At 32.2% G+C, this 23,773-nt stretch overlaps 1 protein-coding gene across 8 annotated transcripts in view; it reads right to left on the reverse strand.

The window, feature by feature from the left end:
• Positions 1 to 23,773, reverse strand: part of LOC123714125 — a 77,903-nt gene that overhangs the window by 18,393 nt on the left and 35,737 nt on the right. For 7 of the 8 annotated variants that reach the window (XM_045668271.1, XM_045668272.1, XM_045668276.1 and 4 more), the window contains 3 exons: positions 5,032 to 5,188; positions 3,149 to 3,380; positions 151 to 246 (listed from right to left, as the gene is read on the reverse strand). In XM_045668271.1, coding sequence (XP_045524227.1) covers positions 151 to 246; positions 3,149 to 3,380; positions 5,032 to 5,188 — 485 coding nt within the window. The remainder of the gene's footprint in view (positions 1 to 150; positions 247 to 3,148; positions 3,381 to 5,031; positions 5,189 to 23,773) is intronic. The other variant, XM_045668275.1, reaches the window with a different exon arrangement.

Consider the following 23,773-nt stretch of genomic DNA (forward strand, 5'->3'; position numbering starts at 1 on the left):
AGTCAGTTCACATTTAAACAGCAAGTAGTACGTGATGACAGCAATGTAAGCTAGATGGCGTTATTAACAACGAATAAAGCTGATACGTGTTATGAGATGGTGCTTGATGAGTTAGTGGGAATAATAAAACACTGAAAAGGAAAGGCGAACCTGACAACTACTGTGGACACTGATGGAACTGTCGAAACGAAATTTGTCCATCAGCGAGCTTGAGATGCTCGCAAACATTTCTCCTTGAGGGTTACTCTGCAATATATAAGATTATGAAACCAACATTCCAGAATAGTGCAATTGCATAAATTATAGAACATGTTATCAAGTATTGAGGAAGACTTTGTTTTTCTTATATGTGTTAAATTTTTTAAACTACTGAATATTAAATTATTATAATTTTCAAAAACTTTAATGAATTTTAATCAAATATTCACGGACTATATAATCCTTTGAGCGTATTTGTAGACCAAAAACAAAATATTCATAATAAAAATTCATTATTTGTGGCATACATGAGATCTTCATAAAATATTGTAGCCAGATTAGGTGTATTTCTATTTTTACTAGGAATGTTATAACAAATACATATATGCTTAATTGCGCTTGGTTATATGAACGTGATGAAATATACACGCTATGTTTATCGTTACCCTTTTTATTTATATAAGAGAAAGAGTTCTTACGAAATCTTTGATTACACTGTGTGTCTAGATTACAAATAAAATATTGTATTGGTATCCAACAGAGTGATTTTTAGGGAAGTCGTACTTAACCCAAATATCGACGATGTATGGCCAATTAACTAAACATAATCAATGCAGACAGAAATGTTTTTGCTCCCTGCAACTTTAAAGGTCACGGATCGTTCGGGTTTATTCAACAATCCATATATTAGCTAAATAATATAAGATATTTATTATCCTGTGTACAAAATTATGTTCGGATAACTTTATGTAAATCGGGTAACCTTCATAAGCATTATCCTTATATGGAGTACGCACCAATGTTGTAAGCCGTTGGGAGAACTGTCAAGTATATTTCATGTTATTTATAGCCATATTTGGAAGAAATAATTAAAGTTACAATATTCTTTAGTTTACGCAAGTACTAAACATTGAATAAAACTAGTTGAACTTATAAATATGGATTAATTGAGAGACTGACCACGTCTATTACTGAAAAGAATAAAAATCAAAATAACATATTTTATTCATTGAGGTAATGTACACTTATGAACGTCAATAAAAATTTGGTTGATGGTTCTAAATTTGGCATTGTACTGCCAGTTATCAAATTAAGAGTGTAGAAAAACAGTTTTTTATCAGTTTAATAATGTTACTTCCTAACTATATAAATTAATTTAGGTGTGAGATAACTGTCAAATTAGATATTGACAGTTGACTGAGTTAGTTACATACGAGACGAGACTTATATATTAAAGTACTTTCACTTGCAATAAAGCCATATATATAAACTTGATAAATAATAAATTATCTTATTGTAGTTACAGTACACTGACATCTATAGAAAGTATCAGCCGGAATAAATATTATTATTAGTGTGTTTAGAAATAATAAAGCGTATTATTACCTCTGAATACTTAATGCAAATAATATATTTGAATACTACACAGATTTAAACGTGTTTAAGAATATTTTAGCCTGCCTAATTTAACTAATTTAATTGCCCAATTGATTTGATACAACGAAGCAAAATAAACTTATTAAAGTATTAGCGACTTGTTTGAAGAACAGGCAGTAAACAGGGCGAAGGCTCATCTGTATAATAACGCCGCCCATGGGCACAATGCCAGAAGGCTCGCATAATGTCGTCTTTTTTAGAATTAGTTATTTACACTCTTTTCTTGAAGAAACGCGAAGTCGAAGTTCGGAAATACCTCGATAGATTTTATGGATATTTTTTTACTTTAGCCTCACGTTTAACATATGTGATATTTACGTTTTAAAACTGTATATAAAGCTAAATTTTATTATTTAAGGGCGGTCGTATGCGTAGGCGTACATTGCGAAAGGAATGTTATATATTTGAAGTGAAAATGAGAAAACATGGTACATAAGAAAAGGTATGCGTAATATTTCCTCACCTAACCATATTAGTTAAGAGCTATTTAGACCTGCCTATATTAGCTTTGATGATAAAATAAATATTTACTTTTTAGCTATAATAAGGACGGAAGTATTTAGTGTAAGTAAACTGTATAATTGTCAGCTGGGGAAGTGTTTTAAATTATAATAAAAAATTAAAGTTACTATTATTAATCTATCTTTAACATTGCGAAGACGGGACACATACGATTTACCAACGTTGTGTAGTAATTAACCGTTATAAGGCTAAAAAACATTGACACATATAAGGAGTATAAGATAGAAATAGTACTTATAAATAATTAATTTAACAAGATAACAAAGTAAAGTTTTTTGCATTGCATTTTCATTGGAAACTGGATTTATAGGGAGAAAGGTACTAATTTTATTAATTATAATGCAATTGAATGTTTTAAATAGAATTAACAAAATTTTCCCTATATAACAAATATGTACTTTTAATTCTCCTTAAAATTGAAAAGTAGTGTTACAGTCAAAACCGTTTACGACATCGTTTAGTTATATTGACAAAAATCATAGGTCCCGGTTGGGAAAAGTATTATTAGGTACTTAAGGGGGGCCTTATACGGTCGCCAACCTCCAAAAAAGCACATGGTTTCTTTCCATTTTTTGTCATCGTCTCTTGAAGTGTGGCGAATGGAAAAAATATATAGTGGAGTTGAGTAGTTTATGTATCCATTTTGAAAGATCGGTACACGGTTTAAATAACTTCGCGATAGAAACCAAACATAGCCAATTTTGAATTCATTTTATGACGAAAATGTATATAGAACATAATTTTGAATTTTACACGATATATTTTATCGCAAGTCAAGTAATCCATTTCAGAAAAAAAGCATGATAAAACTATATTAATTTATTGTTTTTCATAAAACATTGTTATTACGACCAAATATGTCCCTTCGATGTCGTTGTAAAAGATTTTGGCTGTATTACATTTTTTAATAGAACTTTAAAACATACTTTAAAATTATTAAGGTTTAACATCGTTAATATCAGGATTAAATCACAGTATTTAATTAACTTACATTATTAGCTCTATCATCAGGCAAGTTCGTGGTCATCAAGAGGGCGTGGATGTCTTCGGTCTTAAAACTTTCGATGTCTGCTTCAGCCAGGTTCGCGTCGAGATCTCGTGCTAGGTCGTTATATCGGGAAGTGAATTCGAATCGGGAGGTGAGGTCTCCTATACCCTTGTATGAAGCCGACACAGAGGACAGTACTGAGGTGTGGTGGCACGACCCGTCTCGGAATATCGGACTGAAACGTAACAATATATATGTTAACACACATTTTTATTCGAGAAATACGTTTTAGAAGCAACTAGAAGGGATTAAATAAGTGAATAAATTAGCTAAGCAACCGAGTCATAGGGGCGGAACGTGGGTGGAAAAACAACCAAAATTTTTTTTATTTAGTTTTAAATTTCAAGAACACAAATGGCATATATGTAAATCTTATTAAAGTTGACGTTCTTGTAGAGTGAAGGTTTGATTCCCGGTCAGGGAAATAAGCGTAAAAAAAGATCTTGGCTGCATGGCACTAATAATCACTTCATAAAAAGACTAAATCAGTATTTTAACTAAAGCACTGAGCACTCTTGAATCTTTTCTTAAATACGTTTGGTCTAGTGGCTTCGGCGTGCGCCTTTCATGCTGCGCCCTCATAGTTTCAAATCCTGGCGTACCGTATACAGTATATTCCACAGTTAAAACAGCACATTTAACGCGTAACGGTGATGAAAAATATTATGATTAAATCGGCAAAAAATTCGTCATGTTTCAGGCACTAAACACATAAAAAACAAATGATCACGAAACAGATGAACACGAGAAACAAGTCTCAGGCTCAGACCTAAAAGTTTTTTTTTATGTCCTAAGGATATTTCCTGGAACTCCACTACTTGAGTATTCTTGATAATTTATACTTTTAATATTATTATGGATATAATTGTCATTGGAAAATTGTCGCAATAGGGACAAGTGGAAGAATTTGGAGGAGGCCTTCACTCTGTCGGAGGTCGAGTTCTAAAGAAAACATACATGACATGGACTTAGTGTAACTATAGTGTACTCGAATAAAGGCTATTTTTTATTGTTATGGACGTAAATGTATGTAAAACTTTATAATAATATTACAGTGAAATTAAATGTGCTAAATAAATATAAGTGTACTAAAATTTTAAGCCCATTGTTATGTTACCCATTGTTATTCACACCTCTCAGTAAACAATTACTTGACACCAAGAAACGCCCACACTTTCTAAATTCTAGTTGTTTAATAGTCGGACGGACTAGATAAATAGGTCTCAGTGTCTATGGTTTTCGCGAGCGCTAAGAATTTAAATACAATTTCTCTAAACGATTAAAACCATATTATTGGAATAGCTCGACGTTTCTCAATATCAACGTGAAAAAATGTATTACGCGTTTATAGTCATAAAAGATTGTATTTAAAGGTACCACTAACTTCAGTGTGTCTTCAAAACATTGCCGCAAATAGCAAGATCTCGATACAAAGTTAAAAAATCATAGAATCATTCATCATATAATATTTTTTTATAATGTAAAAAAGTCACTAAAATCGTGATGCCTTTCTACGCACTTATTTAATTTCAGACTGATTCTAATTATGAACTAGTTTATATGGTTGCTTTAATGTAAACGAATTCCGAATTTCGGTTTTACCAATCTATATTTAACAGCTATGATGTTTTGTTACTAAGTTATAAAACTAATTACATAACATGAACAGTTAATATTGTGTAATATATAATCTGGTAGATTGGTGACTATAGTAAGTAAGTTAAACACAATTGGTGGCTATAGTAAGTTAAAGTTCAACAAAAATACAAGAGCTTTGTACTATTATTACACTTTTATTATCTTTAAATACTATTGATAATACGTACTTGTAGTCGAGAAACCACAGATATCCAGAGTTATCGCAGTGTGCGTCGAGGTCATCGTGTGTGGAGTGTTGACTGCCGGCGAGGCTGGGGTTGCTATTGCAGTCTTCGTCTGCTACGCCGGGGCTGCTCGCCTTCAGCCCCAACCGCGGCGGTGGCCCTGAAACATCGGAACGGCACTTTTAGAACAACATTAACGTGATAAGCCTAGATATTGATATGCAGAGCTTTTAGAGCTACAGCTTTGGTTTGACATTTTGTAAGCTTTTTGTAGATATATAACTTGTAAAGACGTATATGAAGCAAAAAAAGTACTGAAAGAAGCATTAAAACTAGCTAGTTCTGAAAATAGCAGGTTTAACGTAAGCAAAAAGCAAAATTATGTTAATATAATAAATTTCTGCTCGACATTACGTATAGCAATAGTAATTTCAGCTGTTTTCCTTATCTGTTCCTACTTTACTAGTCCGTCACTTACTAATCATTTAGTTATTATGGTCGCTTTTAACATTGTTACAAATGGAGTACATTTTTGAGTTCGTTGTTTGGATTAGTTTCCTTATATTTTATTCTAAATGTTGGCGTTAAAACAATTGTAATTTTGTATGTGTAGTGTTTAAATGACATACTATAAATACGTTGATATAGTATAAGGCTTAAAATTCCAACAACTAAGCATTTTGAGTATCATTTCTATCAATTATTTTATAATAATAAATCACTATTCTTCTGAGACAGCTTAATTCTTTGCTTAACTTAAATATATCTTATTCACATTGTATTATTCGCTTATCAACATAATTACACCTTGAAAAATATAATTTTCAACTACAGATTTCCAGTGCTTCTTTATGAAATCTTTAATAACATTTCTTTCCGTAATTTCAGCGATTTAATGGTTTTTGCTAGTGAAGAAGCAAAACTTTATAAATGTAAAACTAAGAATTATTGTGTCGTATAAGGCTAGTGTCCCTTTAGAAAACGAGACGTGGGTGGACCAGTTGGCTGCCAGCTCTATAAGGAAACCTGGCTCATCCACAGAGCAGGAAAATGAAACACAAACATGTTTACACAATGGATGATTTGAATCATTTTAAATGCTTACAATATGATCACTACCTGTAGTGATAAAAATAGACCAGTACCACATGGAATATCATAATTATATACAGCTTTAAAACACTGTATAATAAAATAGCTTAAATTACAAATAATTGTTAACGTCTTTAACATCTTTTCTGTTGACGTTCATAAGTGTACTTGGTTACCTATATGAATAGTTAATTTTAGTTTGAGTTAACCTGATCCAACACTTCGGGATCAAACTTCAAATTGATTCTTAGAAATAAACATGCACCGTGTTCAATTATTTTGTTATATTCTTAGTTTATAATACAAATATGTAACTATATTATTGGATACTGTTGTATAATACAATACGAACTGATATATGTCAAGATAGAATAAAATCATAGACCATTAGCGATTCTTCATTCAACATTGGCCATTTAGCAATAATATGCTAACAGCCTGAAATTTGTTTAAATATACCGTAGGTCAATATTCCTACAACAAGCGGACAGTTAGACAAGTTAGGAAACTAGTGACGTAATTCTGACTCACTATAGCCCCTCCATTGTTTTTATTAGTTAATTCAAACTGGCCCAGTACGATGAATCATTTCCTTAGGCAGTCCAATAAAGGCCATCAATATCGCTGACGACATGATGGTTTTGACAGATGTCAATTGCCAAATGTTAATGTTATAGAAGTTTCTTTAAATAGACATAAGTTTATTTCGTTATCCGTCAACTATTATTAGAGACGAATTGTTTTTTTATTAATTAGACTTCAAACACTTAACTAATTTTCAATTATTTTTATATAGCGCTACTATTTGGAGGTTATCTTATTATTATAAATAAACACTTGTATAAAAAATGGCATATAAATGTGTGCGCTGCGACAAGAATAAATTATATACACTATACAGGTATTATATGTGTTTATTAAAATAATTATTGTACCAAAAAATAACCATAGAAGAATAAATTTGTTATGCCTACATTTAATTCGTCCTATTAAATTAAAATTCAACCTATTTTAATTTCAAGCTTGGTTACGAAATAAAGATAAAAAATTCAAATAGTTGAAATCTGATTGTACCATAATGAATTACAAAAAGTAGCTCTTTCCGTCTGCGAAGTTGAGAATAATAAATTTTTATACTAGGTTGTCTCCTTAGTTCAATGTACTTGTGTAAAACATTGTCGCGGCAGTTTTACACTCTGGCGCCTTGCAAATCACGTTATTGGCAGTCGTTAAGCTAGTTAGTTGCGTCGGTGTTAAACCTAATTGGATATCAATGTCAAAAGAAGGTGGCAGTCAAGGGAAGTGTTCAAATTTCGAGATACAAGGACAGATTGTTTGATTACGAAGAATTTTGAATATCAGGTACCGTGAACATAACACGATATCCAACATGATAGGGTTCCTTAAAAACCTACCTAAATTTTACTAGGCCCTGAATAAAATACGGTTTCCCAGTTGAACCCGATTTTGGCTGATGATAATTTTATTTCTCACGACGAGTCTTCTCAATATTAATAGTTTACTATGTAAACAGTTAAACATCCTGTAATATTTTCTTACTATACTAATATAATTTGACGTGAGATATCTAGAAGTACTAGGATCACAGGATTAACAGGAGTTTTGCTTCATCGACATGTCAATAAATTGCTTTCCTAATGCATTAGATTTGATCTCTTATATCTACGTGGAATGTCATGTGTTTCTACGGATGTTTATTGAAATGGCCTTTGAAAAGGAAACATATGTAGTTTATAATCAGTGCTGTGGTATAAACGGTGACTCGCTGCATTGCATTCTCTGCAGACGGTGGGTAGATAATATTTAGTTCATGCTCATTACAGCGTTAAGGGTAATACTCGAATTTTATTTTCTTTCAGCACAGTATATGTTCAGGTATAGACAATAGACATTTATATATAGAACGAAAATTCCTTTAATTGATTAATAATATGATATTATGTATTCACCTTTCATCCGTTGCATACCAATTTTATAACGCATATTGCTAGATTGTATACGAACAAAAGTAAGACAAGACGCAATACGAGTTCTGACAGCGCCTACCCTCAGCAGCTCACATGGTAAGAGGAACAGAAAAGTGGAGCAACGAAGTATTAATCTGGTGCTCAAGTTACAATAAACATAAAAGAGGAAGATAATTTAGAAGGTGGGTAGACCATCTTAAGGGCACAGCGGGTAGTACATAGCAGAGAGTGACAAACTGCAGACAGAAAGGGCTGAGTTTGGGTCCTTTGGCAAAAAAGGTCACAGCTATGAATAAATGACACCCGGTAGAAATATAAATGTAAGGTATCTGTAATAAAAGGCTTTTGTCGTTATTTATCATTGTTTCGTTTATTGAAATGCAAAAAAAAAGAATAAATTACGTAATTAAGACTGAAATGCTAAATTCGTTAACGATTCTTTTGTGAAATTTTTCAAACAATATGATTTTTATTATTAATAACAATTGAAATACGTTTATATTACTATTCATATTTAAATGAACGTGGAAATACCACAATTGCACAGTTTACAAAAGATTAGAACAATTAATATATTGAGTAAGTCATGTGTCCTCAATACTGAAATATAATTGTGGCAGTTAATTAGTAATTATAGTTGTGTATCGCATGATGCAAATAAGTCTGTTCGTGTCAAGGATTATTTAAATGGAAAGCAATTGAGATTGCTGTCATCTAATGCATAAAGTATAGATTTAAGTATATTCAAAATGAATAACCTGTAAAGTCATTTAATACTAATAACATATTATTATTATATTTATAATATTATAAATATATTTAACCACACTCTATCTTGCTATCTTTTCATGCACAAAAGATGGCGCGACCGAAAATAATAAAATATAAGTCTTTCTTCCAACATCGATTTTGATTTTCCATATCCTTTGGAGTAAAGACCGGACCGTGGGCTTCAAGTTCACAGGCGCTAACAAAAGATTTAAGTTGGCGACACCAGAGCTGGTGCTTTTTTTTAATTTTTAGTTATTATTATTATAAGAATATTTTAAACACTGTTTATTTCATGAGTATATTTTAATTGGTTTTTTATGTATTGCCCAACAGAACTAATGTCAAAAAAATTTTAGGGACAATCACGGGCCATTGTCTCCTTAATAAATTTTTTTTGTCCTAGGCACGACAGACAGCTCCTTGTGCAGAGGCTGTTTCAGTGCAGAGAAATCAGTCACCGAGTCCTGGAATGCGAGGCTGTGGCTAACCAACGTACAGAAATACTCCCGTCCCAGAAGACTTCTGGAAGGAGCTGACTGGCTGGCTTAGTTAGCCAGGAGTTTACGCACAACGAACCTAGTGAGAATCTAAGAGCGGAAACACCAACAATTAACCTTTTATATATAGCCAAGATCTAGCGATATGTGTGACTACCGAATGTCAAGAATGGTATTGATTTGAATCATACTTAGTGTTTGTCTTGACCAGTGATTACCAAAGTGGTCTATATCGACCCCTAGGGGTCTATGACAACAGGCAAGGGGTCTACGTCAGCGAAAAAAAATTTGGGGGTCCCCGATAGTGGATCTCAATAAATACACTTATAGTACCTATTTACATACATCATAGTATCTTATAATATCATCAGGTTCATCCTTCTTACTAAAAAATATTGACTTATTGCTTATGTTATTTTATTTATAGTTTATTTTATCTTTATTTAATGTTACGTATATTTTACATAACAGATACAAAATTTAATTTTAATTAGTTTTAATTTAAATTCAATTAATAAATGTATAAATTAACATGTATTTTTACTTTAAGTTTTTAACACTAAACTTCACTACGGTTAGAAATTTACAGAGAATCAATATCAGGTAAGTCTACCCAACACGGAAAAACATGGCAAGGGGTCTTCGACACAAAAAAGTTTGGGGAACTCTGGTCTTGACTATGATACCCGAAGACCGATTAAGATATTTCTTGTTATACTATTACTCATACTGGGGTGAAGATAGCGTCACCATCAAGATAGCATCATCAAATGAATACTTCAGATCTTTTGCAGTTTTGTTATTCTCGTTGGATCTTAGTTATTTTAGAACATTTAAAGATCAGGTTTATAGGTTTATTTTAGCTTTAAATGTAATTTTAAAACTAAAATAGTACCACCCGTATGTATTTTTAAACATTAATTAAATATAAAAACATATACTATATCATGTAAAGGTGCAGTTATCACGTACACTGTTCATAATATCTTCAATACGCATCTACGATGTACATTATTCCATTTAACTAAATGGGGACAGATCAGAATTAAGGAAAATTGTTGGCATTTCGCCATTGTTTGATTTTTTAAGCCTGACGTTCCGACATGCTTCGTCTACTGTGTCCGGTCATAAACGCTATTGTTAATTTTGATAAGTTTGATATCAATGTTTTTATTTAAATAACAGGTGAGGGACAGGAAGGTCCCCTGATGTTAAGACACACAATGCCATCGTAATCGTGAGTGCATTGCCGATCTTTAAGAATTGGTACCCTCTTACGAACTACCATGACAACTCTTAAGTCTAACCCTCAGGGTAAACGTAATAAATTAGACATATGGGATGAGTTTCAGAAACCTGTCTTAGTTTAGCCTTAGGTACTCTCGTATGTCGAAAATGTATCGAATTTTGACATTGATAGCATAGTAAACATTCTGAAACGAAGCCGTCATGGTTGGTAACACTTTAAAATAAATATGTGGCGATAGGTCAGAATATGATAGATGCAACTTCATTACTTTACAGGACAATTAAATTATTATGAAATCTTGAAGGCACTATTAAAAATGTACTTATCATTGTCTGATCTATGACCATAGAAATATAAATGTTAGAGGGAAATACTACTGTCTACTTCATGCCACGTGGCACGTCTAATCGACAGTTTTAACGTTTTCTATTACGAGATATCTATGGCATTTTAGGTTAATATTTAAGTATATCAATTTTTTGGTGCACAACAAGGTGGATAAGGCTATCAGGGAAAAAAAAGGTTGGTAGAGGAAATTAGGAGAAACATTCTCAAGATAGAGAGAGATGGAGCCAGTAGGAGAAGGCCTACCGTATAAGAGGTCCATGAAAAAGAAATAGAATTATTTTTGTATAAAATTTTAAGTGTTTGTAAAAACGTTGTTTCAAGGAATAAATGATGCTTAATTATTATTATTTCTGTACGCAATATTTCCATTACAAATTGGATAATGTTATAACATCTGTGACTAGAAATGAGCATCAAATCGTTCAAAACAGTAAAAAACAAAAATTCTAGTACGTAGGAGAGCACGATTTATAGACAATGTGAAATTCAGGTGAATAAATAATGAAATAGCCTCTTAGTAAAATTGCAGGCAGTTTTTGCAACGTTCCACGAACAATGGATTGCCCGTGAGATATCAAGCTAATTTGGCCATGAGTACGGATGGAGGTCGCTGCCTTGTACCACGATATTTTTTTGCGACATGTATCGTTTTTTAATGTTTCATGGTACCGGCCATTGGCACGAATGTTAAAACTTAAACATATACTGTTGCGTGTAGAGAACTTTTTATATTTGTATATGTTTCTGTTTATTAATTTTTAATTATTATTATTATGTAGGTTAAGAAAATGGGAAATATTGTATATGTTATTGTTGTTTTGGTTTTAATAGACGAATAAATAAATCAAAAGTATTTGAAAAATTACTGTTATCTCAAAAATTATACATCGTAAAATGCACTTCTGTGCGGAAGTACTGTGCATGGTCATATTTCCGGTCGAATAATTATTCTTCATACTTAATCAGTTACCTTCACTTGATAAATTCTGCATGTTCGAGATTTCACGGACCCTTGTGACCTTTATAAAGGGCATACTGGTGAGAAATAGGTCACTTTTTAGGTACAGTAATAATTTGGTATCTTACTAAGATTACAAGCTTTTTCTGCGTAGTAATAACATGTTAGGTAGGAGGTCCGGGCTTGGATTCCCGGCAAGAAAATAATTGTTCTGCTATAATAAGATAAACGATTGCACCGTGAAATTTTTGTTCTATTTTACTGACTACAGTGACTAAGCTAGGATTGTCATTTTAATAACTGTAGGTCGACTTCTTGACTGGTTCTTAGGAAATAGTTTTTCACTATCAGTGAGACATACCCCCTAACTCTCTTAAGATTTTATTTCAACTTCAGAATTGTTGTCTCTTTTCATCGCATCGTAAATACAATTTGATAGAAAGAGACGCGAGTACTGTCGGTAAATGGCTTCAAAAATCCGAAGTTCGTTAATTTGTCTAGTTTTTGTTTTATTATAAAGGTATTTTATAATTCATAAATCTACACTAATATTATACAGAGGAATGATTTGATTGTTTGTTTGTTATTGTATTGAATACGCCTAGGAACTACTGCACTGATTTACAAAATTATTTCACAATTAGAACCCTATCTTATCCTTGATAAGTTACATAGGGTTCAAAATATTTTCAAAATAGTTAGGATTCTGTATGAAATTATAATATTGTTACCCAGTACTACAAATAGGAGACATCAAAATCGAATGAAACAAACAAATTCATACTAAAAATGTAACTTAACAACTATTCAACATTATAACACGTTTTCCCAAATTCTGTAAACTTTAAAATTAATTTTATAGAACACATTTTGACAGTGAGCGGTGTAACTCAAATTATCATAAATCGTGTCACGACACTGAATTATACTTATCTATTAGGGGTTTTAAATACATGACTCAGTACATTATGTTAATTAAAAGGGGGAAACTGAAACCGGTGAAATGCGAAAGTTAACTATGTACAAAATGTAATGACTAAGATTTGTCACTGTACTTCAATGTAATTTCGTAAACCCTAAAGGTTTCATTCGAAAGATTTATTTTGTCATAACGTATATTTTGATTAATGGGAAGATAAAGTTATTAATATTTTGTTCTGTAACAAAAAAACATGTCGGTTAAAGATAAAATATGTTTCTATGATTTTTGAAGTGAAACTTCTTTAACGGCGTTGGAATAAAATTTACCGTCACATTTTTCAGTTACGTGCCATCTTTTTCTTAACCCTACCACTTGATTCTAAGAGATTCGAATCCATTAATAACAAAAATATATAATAACGATAACAATGATAGTAATAAATCTATTACAATTAATGAAATTCTGTAATAATCTTAGTAGTAATAAGGTAAAATGAAATAATTGTATTATTTGTATTCATGTCTTCATGATAATTTTTACTTTTGTGAAACTTTATCTTATTTAAGCAATGTCTGTAAAGGTGCATATAGTAGATCATTTTTCAAAAAATATGCTCATAAAGAAGTTTCACTTCTTACGTGTGTACACCAGCACACGCACACATTTTATTATTTTAAACAATTCCGCTTGTAAGTGATATAGTCAGTCGGCCTAGATGGAACGAGTGAAGGTACCCCTGCTGCACAAAGCTGGCAATTGACGGAAGGTGGAGCAGGATGGGGATTGCTGGATTTTTTTCAATTCCGAGACAAAAAAACTTTTTAATCCGCAGAGCAGAGAGAGAGATATGTGAATTAATAACGTTAGATCTGCGTTGGTTTAGTGGCTTCAACGTGCGACGCTCATCCTTTACGGTCATTGGTTTTAACCCCGGTTGTGCACAATTGGACTTTTTACGGTACCGGCAACCGGTATTCTTAAGACCAAAAAAGTCAACGGCGTGTGTCAGGCAGTGAAGGCCGATCATCGTCGTGCTTGTTAGGAAAAATTCAAATGAACCGGAAAAAGATACACTGACCTGAGGCCCAGATCTAAAAGGTTGTAGCATAGCTACTTATAAAAGATTTATCCAAAAAAATATTTACAAAACTTAGTACGTAGTATTTAATAAGAATATTCATATTTATTTTACTAAAATAGTAATGTAATTTATAATTAAACAAAAAGACTTGATATATGTGAGTATTGTCATAATAATGATTTCCGAATAAGTCTCAACTTTTAACACGCTACAATCTAAGGTCAACTAAATCCCTAAGGAATGCATGATTCAATTTTGTATGGTACTATGGTTATACCATAAATTATTTTTGAATATTCTAAAGCTTTTTTGTTAAGCCCACATTGTCATCCTATCCGCTTTGGAATTTTAACTAGAAGCCTTTGTTCAGTTTTTATATGCACTATACTTTGACACACTTATCACAAAAAACTAAATCTATAACATTTTTTAATTAAAGTGCTGATCTATTTCTGTCAAAGCCTAAATTGATAGAGACAAATAAATATAATAACCTGTGTTACATATATGATATCGCAAGTTTCTAAGAGTAAGAGCTTAAGTACATTTTGTAGTAATTAGTAAACTTTATCAAGAATTTTCATATATCTTACTTAATTGTAATTTTTATATTATATTTTTACATTATAAGTACATTGTTACAGTACCTTTAACTGGATTGTGATATAAATATTCATTACCGTATTAAAATAGGTTTGAATTTTTTAATTGTCCGTAATTAATAACAATAAATCTCGCAACGCAGTTAATTTTGTAAATCTTTTATTAAAAATGGGTAATCTGAAAAATCTAAATCAAAAGTTTGGTCCCCGTCGCAGTGTACCTTTATTACCCGCATTTTATCTCTGTATTGCGATACTTATTCGTTGTGTGAGAAAAGCACCAGTTTTGAGGTCACCGGTAGTATCTATCGGGCCCCAACTGAACCCCAAGAGGAAAAGCTTTTATTACGGCTCAATTAGTGTACGTTTACGCTTATAAGTTTAAAACCTGCAGTTCAAACAGAAAGTAGCAAATATATTCGAATAAATGAGTCACTCCAACGGACCGTTAAACATAGAAGCGACAATAAAAGAAAGCCTCAAGGCGCCAGTTTATTTTAATACGCGACACAAATGGAAGAAAGTCGCCATAAATACTTATGTGAGCAATCCGCTAATTTTGCACCACTCCTTGTTAGCACAAATACAAGGAAATTTCTTTATAACGCGCTCGATTTACCGGCGATGAAGTGTGACAATTGTTCTCAGACCTTACTAAGTTAGGTAATAATTCTACTCAGAACAAAGCTGTAAAGTTTGACTGGATTTCAACAATAATGGCGGATAGCGTGAGCACTATTTAAAAGACGTAAGTCTTCGTATTCCTATTGAAATTGATTTTGCTATTTAAATTGATGCAACATAAAATAGATACAGTTCTACCTTCCGTTCACCTAAAGCTGATCATATTTAATTATTAAATACGTAAAACTGATTCATCATCAAGAAGCAGTGATTCTTTACCAAACAACTTGATGTTAATGCTCACAAAAAATAAGGAAATGTTTATTGATGAAATTAAAAAAGATTTTAGGGCAACTCAAAATTGTAGTTGTTTGAAGGAAATCCTACCTTAGGCATAGACATTAAATTTGATGGATTTCCTACTTTTAATTTTGTAATTACAACGTTTTATGGTTTAGTCTTTGCAAAAAAGAGCGACGTGCTAAGAAATAACCTTCAATATTGTACAGTGTGCAAAAAGCTTCCATAGCTTGCGTGACCCGTCCGATTTAAGTTTAGAGACAGGAATTTGAGATTAAATCGACAATACGATAATGTCAGTTTTGACAATTTGACTCGTCGATTTCCTATTCAATTGCTACAGTTTTTTATACATATGGAGAACTCCTTTGATATTTATGATAGGAATAAAGAGAGGTTGAAATATAGTATGTTTGTGGGTAGGCAAAAAGAAATGTGGCCGCCCAAAACAGACCTGCCGACGAAGCGACAGAGGCCAAAGAAGCTGGAATGACGTGAGGTGAAATTAAGAGACAAGCCAGAACCCACTTGGGGTACTTAGATCGCCTTTATCGTCTTAATCACGGAACACGCATAAAAGATTTTTAACTTTAGTGCAAAAGAATATTTGAACGCATTTCCCTTTACTTGGATTGGTCAACAACATCTTCATACAAAGGGACACGAGCCGGGACCAATCACAGTCATACGAGACGCGTCATCGTTTTTCTTTTGTTTACTTTTTTAAGAAGTTTCCGTAGCCGATAATTCAGACGTTATGGGCCATAATCTTTATAATCTGGACCTTGCTGTACTCGTTTAGTTAGTTTTAACAGGCGTAGATTATTTAAACCATTACAATAAACCGTGATGAAAGGTCGACCACACAACGATAAACAAATTATGTGTTATAGAATAGAAGAGGAATTTTTAGTTATATTTAAACTTGCTTAATACGGCTGTTTGAACTTAAGGGACTTATGAAAGGAATAATTATTATAAGCTTTCCATATAAGACATTTCAACGCTTAAGGCGTGTTATAAAGCTTTAGAAAAAGCGTTAGAAAGTGTTAGAAATCTTATACGGATCTATTTGGATTGTCGTACAGTAAAATGTAAATTGTAAGATATTATTTATATTTTATAGTTATTTTAACAAAGTCTTTAGACGTCGCCTAAGAGCTCATTCGTGTATGTATAAAGTCTCTGATATCAACATATGAATTGCACTGAATTTGAAAATGTATATAAGAAGACAAAATAGATATTAGAACATGTGTTCTATATTCACTCAATAAACTAGAGTCTCGATTATAGGGCTTCACTGATTGCTAATCAATTCAATTTACTATGAATTCTAGGAACGTTGGCATTCGTATATATCACAAAGAAACGAAACAGTTTTTATTCATTTTCAACAAAACATCCAGATCATCTGACCAAAAGATCACGCTTCGAAGCATTACAGACCTTCTGCTGCTATTTTATAGTGTATTTTGGCTTGGCTCTGTGGAATGAGCTGACGTGCCATGTCAGGGCCGTTCGCATCAAATGCGCTGATGAGTCTGTGACGATGTACAATGTATAGGTTTAACTGTGTCTTCCTTTATTCGCTTTAAGTAGGCTTATTGTTTGAAACTACTCAAGACATTACAAGTATTAAGCCTTATCGGCTGATAGACGGGACTTCAGAATGCGAAATTTCACCCGTCCTTAATACATTCCTTGGCGCGTTTTAAGACATTAAATGCCGCTCACCGGCACTTTATGGAACTAGTTGCCATTGCACAAATTACCCAACCGTTATTACTTAGGGGTCTTCATTAGAAGAGCGTACGTGTGTAGCTAGAACTCCTTAAAAACACTTTTAAATATTGAAAATGCAATGCACGAACTCAACTTTATGACCAGATTCTTTGAATATCCAAAAACTACAAAATAAAATACTACCTTGTGCTGGTTAAGTATCAGATAAGTTACATAAGACTCAATCCTAGCAGTTTAGCTGAGAATTAAGTTTACAAATTGACACTTAGATAAAGGTAACAAATGGTTATAAAGGCCTGTGTTATCGCACTATGAAGTAACCATTTTGCGCTATTATCATACCGCTGGGAATTCATTGTAACAATTAACAATCGTCAAAGTACATTATGTAAAACTACGTCAGATCATAGATTAAACCAAAGGTCTTAATAGTGATCCTAGGTATATACCTGGTTGTACCTGTTAAGACCATAAGCTGAAGATGGATTTTAAAGTAATAAATGTTTGACATAGATCAAACTCGTAGTGTTCCAGCAAATCTCGCACTAAATGTATTAAAATGTAATTATTAATACTAATATGTCGATGACAAAACATCTGTCGGTAGTAGAAAATAGTTGGATAACATCTATTTGTAAGAGGTTATAACGATCCAATAAGAATAAAAATCTTTAAAAATCAAGTGAGCCGTGACCAATTTCTAACCACAAACAAAAGGGCGAGTAAGGCAGAGTTTTTCTTTGTCGTAAAAAAATAATTTAGAACTAGGTTGCTAGTATTGGTTTTCATATTCGTCATAATGTTTTTATTGTGCAATAGCAGGTTAGCCGCGCCTTTACCCAGAGGCCAGATAAATCGGGATGGGAATCTTGGTTATTGACGCGCTCGGTGACGGTAATCCTGGATTCTGGAATCTTTTATGGTTATTAAAACAAATCTTTAGATAATTTGAAACCGTTTCAACGCTGGCGAGGCCGTTGTGTATGAAATAAAACTTTACAGATATTCAACATTACATTTATCTTGAAGTTACAAAAAAAGTGATTAACCTAAAAAAATAATTCATTAAATACTCTTTACGATGTATTGTAATAAGATTCTCATTAATAAACTTTTAATTAAACGTACACTCTTTATAAGGCAATTAAAATGAAAAAGAAAATTTTCTTTTTAGTAGTATAATTGTTTTAGTCAGGTACGTTGCACTCTTTTAACTAAGGTATTATTTCGTTTCCTTCTAACAAATTGTGTTTACGCTTCGATGAAAAGGGATGTATATATATTTATACAGATTTTATAAATCTGGGCCACTTTTCAAATTTACGTCAACTATACATCTCATAACGAAAGTGAATGAAGACATTTCAATACAATTGTATGGCCCACCGCGCCTTAGAATACAAAGGGCTTTAGAATTTTAATTTACTGTCATATATTTGAATACAGACACGCCTGCATAATTATTCTATAATCAATTCACATTAATTAGTAAACAAACGCAATCCGGATTTAAATTACGCAATATAGGTTTTCTTACGTCCGTCAAAAAATATTAATTCGCTTTTGTTGTCTCTTGTCAATTGTCAGAGTATTAAAATACATTGTAATATTTTTTGAGACAGTATATAACTTATAAATAACCCTAATATTCACAGAAGTCAAGATAATGTAAGCAAATACACTTATGAAGATGAGCTATGACATGTCATTGGGAAAGTAGAAAGTGGAATACATTTCTGCAAAAGGTTACGAAAGCTGTTAAAGTTACAATAGTTGCGACTAAAATACTGTTTCTAACACTAACTCGTATTGATATTTTGTGACTAAATCTGAGGTACCCGACTGTGAGTCATAAAAACATTTTTCCGTATCACCTAGACCTCCATTGTTCCACAACTGAGCGTTTTATAAATCAGTTTTTGCCGCACTATGTGAAACCAGCTGTACACCAATGTTTTTCCGAAGCAATACGACTTAGAGACATTCTAAATTTAAAAAAACCGTGTTAAAAATGTCTATAACGTAAGTAACACAATTTTTAATCAAATGAAGAAAAAATACGGAAATTTTGAAGTTTAAGCCTAATCCTTTGGCAGGGCAACTTTGAATTACCTACACAGATGATAATTGTCCGCCGTATAAATAGCTCATTTGTAAAACAATTAGATCCCTATAAACACAATAGCCTTTGTTTCTCGTCCTTGACTTGAGCTTGGCGCCATGAGATTGCCTCTACCGGTAAGGGCTTATATTTAGAAATGGCAGCTTGTGGCAGTATAATCGATAAACGTAGTTCAAATAGAAAATTATCGTACTTAGTTCTTTTTTTTTATAATATGGCAATAGTTTTAACTTTATGCCAGTTTCAAGTAAAATCGTACTTAGTTTGAAATATTTTAATTTACAAGAGCGTAAATTAGAAGAATTTGTTTTAGAAGAATGTACGAAGAATTAGTTTTTGAAATAATAACCGGACCGTTGAGTGTCCCAAGTTATTGCGGAAATAATACCTACGTCAAATAATGTATAGTTCCGTTACGTTGTTTATAATAAACGGCCAAATGTGGGTGGTAATCGAATTATGGTAAATTATATAGAATTAAGATAATACTGTGGTTACTATTATTCCGGTAAAACATGGTAACCATGGTAACGAACACGGCACAACGAATAAGGTATACTTTAACATGTTTCGAAATAATTTTATAAATTCTGAACGCAAAACATTAAAGTTCCTCTAAGAGCAAGATATAATAAACAAATTGTGTCGCTAGTAAGCTCAATATAGTACTATATTACACAAAGTAATTCTAGTAAGAATATCAAATAGTAACAATAAGGTCGGAGTCTAAACGGTATTCGCAAGTCAATGACCAACTTGACATAACGAAATACCGTAACAGTTTTATTTCCATCGTTGTAATGCTAATTGAGACGAAAGTAGTGCAGTGTTTTTAAGATAGAATATAATATAGAATTATCTGAATTTTAATATCTACTGCGAGTAATATTAAAATTCGTCTTAGTCTTAAGACTCAATATATATATATATAATTCTCGTGTCACAATGTTCGTTCCCATACTCCTCCGAAACAGCTTGACCGATTCTTATGATTTTTTTATGAATATTCAGCAAGTCTGAGTATCGGCTACTATCTTTATTTTGACCCCCTAAGTGATAAGATAACATTTTTTTTAATTTTATAACATACAAAAATACATTCAAACCTTAGTTGTTACCCCTCTACAATCAACTCCTATTTTTATTATAGTAAATAGTTATTTGTATTCAACTGCAAAAGGACGTTTGCCAATATAATTTGCAAATTTTTTTAATATAATATGTTACTAAGCTACTGCCTACTAAAAGCAGTGGCTTCAGTTTGCGACTCTCATCCTTGAGGTCGAAGGTTCGATACCTGTATACATAGTACATTAGTACTTCCTGTCTATGTGCGCATCTAACACTCACACGATAAAAGAAAACATTTTGAGAAAACCGGCATGTCTCATATCCTCATACAATCATCATGTGTCAGATAGAAGACTTATCACCTACTCTTGTTTATGAAAAAAAAAATTATGGATGCAATCTGTGGCCAAGCGTAATAAACAACCATATGTACCCACATAGGGATTGCCACTGGATTATTATTATTACTGGGTTACTAGATTTATTTAGTTGTATTTCAAATATGGCTGCTTATAATCGGAAATTATGTTGAATATAAAATGTATGATTACATTTTAATACTAGAAGGTCGTTTAAAAATGAGAATATAGAAATTTTGTTGGTTTTCATTAGTAATAGTCTGAACGAAAATTACATTCAGAAGAAAGAAGACTATAATTTAAAGCAAAACGAGTAAAAGAACTGTTCTTAGGTTAACGATACTTGCGTATGTCAAAAACGTGTATTGACACACAGGAGGCGAAACTCGCGCTAAGTCTCGACTAATAATCTTAGATTAAAAATCTATCATTACTATGAAATTCGGATGAAGCGATGTTATAGTCAAAAGCTACTATTATCTAACAATTTCAATTTTACAACATTCTATTGTATGAACAATTTATCGGTGTCTATTTATAGAGAATACTGAAGCACAATGAATTCCGAAGACTAGACGCGATCCATATGGATGAGGCCAGAAAAGGGCATCCATTTCACTTTTTACCCTTTCATGAACATTACTTAATCAATAAATTACCAACATGTCATAGAACTTTCTAAACAATGCTACATTTTAGTACAATAAATAAAAACAATGAATGAGATATACTGGGTGTAAGGTACAAAAATATTTTTTGTATATACGGTAATATATATACTGAGTTTCGTTTATACATGCATAGATTAGCAATATTTGGACGGTTTTTTTTTAACTCTGATGTCAGGTTAAAAGTTATCTGTTACCGTTATTGGAGGTCACCACGAAGCCTTTCTGGTACATTTATTTAAACTAACGTCACTACAGTAGAAACTGAATGTGAAATAAAATATAAAGAATTTTATAAGTGTTTCACGGTAAAATAATAGCCAAACATGCCAACAGAACGGCAAGATTAATAATAATGTAAATATATATGACACTACGATTGGATTTCACTTAAAACATAATTTTCGTAATCATTTTCAGACGACGCAAGTCTGAACGAGAAAGTGATCTTGTAGCGTTCACTGTCAATATCAGATGTTGAATCGTAATGCGATTTCATAAATAACAAGAATCTTCAGATCTGAAAAATTCTGACGTTTTGAATGTAGAACATTTAAGACGATTTCAAGGATTAATTTCGCCTACTTTCGCCAGTGAAATTTATTTTAAAAATTATATAATTAGGTAAACATACAAACTCGTAGTATAACTAGTAGTTCATAAAAGCGTACACGGTTAAATCACCATGACGACGATTAACTGTGCAAAAATTAAGCCATGTACCAGGCTTCAAATTGTTGATTTTTTAAATTAATTAAACGCATGCGCGTCAGTATAGCGGGCTGTAAGTCACACCGAAGAAGTGTGGCATGACACTGCCGCCTCCTATTTTTTTATGGACTATCGGAAAATACTAGAATTTTTGTGAAACAATTCGTTTGACACTCGTAATTAATCCGACGAGTTTGACTAACGCCCACGCGATTGAGCCGCCGGTACCAGTGCTATAACCATAATTGTTATTTTTTCATTGCATATGAGACCCCAGAAGAACCGTCATACTGGTACAAATGACCCAATATTTTGTATCACTATCTCCCGGTCAATAATGGGCCACACTTTGCAACGATGACAGGAGGTGATTACCTCATATTTATTATGTCAATAAACGTAAGACAAAGGGCAATTCCTATTTAAATATTGAGAGCTAATTTGTTTGCCTATGCGTTACAAAAAAATAATGATTTAAACCTACACTTATTGAAATACAAAATGCTAAACTGATCATAGTCGAACTAACACAGTCTTATTACCTTATCAATAATAATTTTTTGACCATATAAGCATTGAATAAACAATTGTTTTGTGCATCTTTTACATGCAAAAACAAACAATTATTCAAGTAATTTAGCCATACGAAATTAATGCTCCAACATAAATAAATCTTATGAGTTAAAGAAAAAAAAATATCTTGAATCAGTATTTATCAAATAAATAAACGGCAGTCGAAGCACGGTTGCGAAATCGTCAAACTCAGACGGAGCTAAAATAACACTGAGAATTTCGCATATTCAAGTTGATCACTCAGAAAATGTGGCAATATATAATCCTGTACAACGATAAACACCCATACAATCAAAGATAACATGTAAAGATATCTATATAATAAAAGTTTTACAATATTGCTACTGTGGTCACTAATGAAGGCTTTCATGTAATAATCCAATGTGCTGACTAACTACGAGTTAGCGGATCACACACATGACATGCCAGCTACGTGCTCCTGTATAAACACAATTCCAAAGTAATTAATCTACAAAACCTTTAAGCAACAATAAACATTTTTGCTGCAATATTAAAATATATTTTTAGCCAACCGTGATTGCTTGGCACAACAAAATAGAAGTTCTATCTATTTATAGTAATGTTCTTATTTCATTTTTAGTATTAATTGTACAGTTTTTTTAACTCTTTACTTAATAAAGAATTTAATGTGTACTGTCGTGTAGCCCTTCAACCACCAAGGTTAAACCTCAGTGGTTTTTGGTGTTTTCTGAAGTTGTAATTTATTTATAATATACTATTAGGATATAATAAACGAGCATTACGTGCTATGTTTGCGTTTAAGAGGCTATGAGTTCACTGACTATATTGGAAACTGTGTTGCTACAAATGATTTATATTTCATACATATTTATTATTATTGTGTTTTTGTTCATTTACAGAATATTTGTTAAACAACTACCAAATTATATTTCTACTTAAAAAATTAAACCAATGTTATCCCAGTCATCCCCTACCATATCCAAATAGTGACTAACATATCCAGTTCTGATGCTGAACCGAGGATACGGTTAACCAGCGGAATCATTAGCAGGTTGATGTTAGAATATTTAATTAAAATTTA

This window comes from Pieris brassicae, chromosome 9, assembly GCF_905147105.1.
Source record: "Pieris brassicae chromosome 9, ilPieBrab1.1, whole genome shotgun sequence".
Taxonomy (NCBI): Eukaryota; Metazoa; Arthropoda; class Insecta; order Lepidoptera; family Pieridae; genus Pieris; species Pieris brassicae.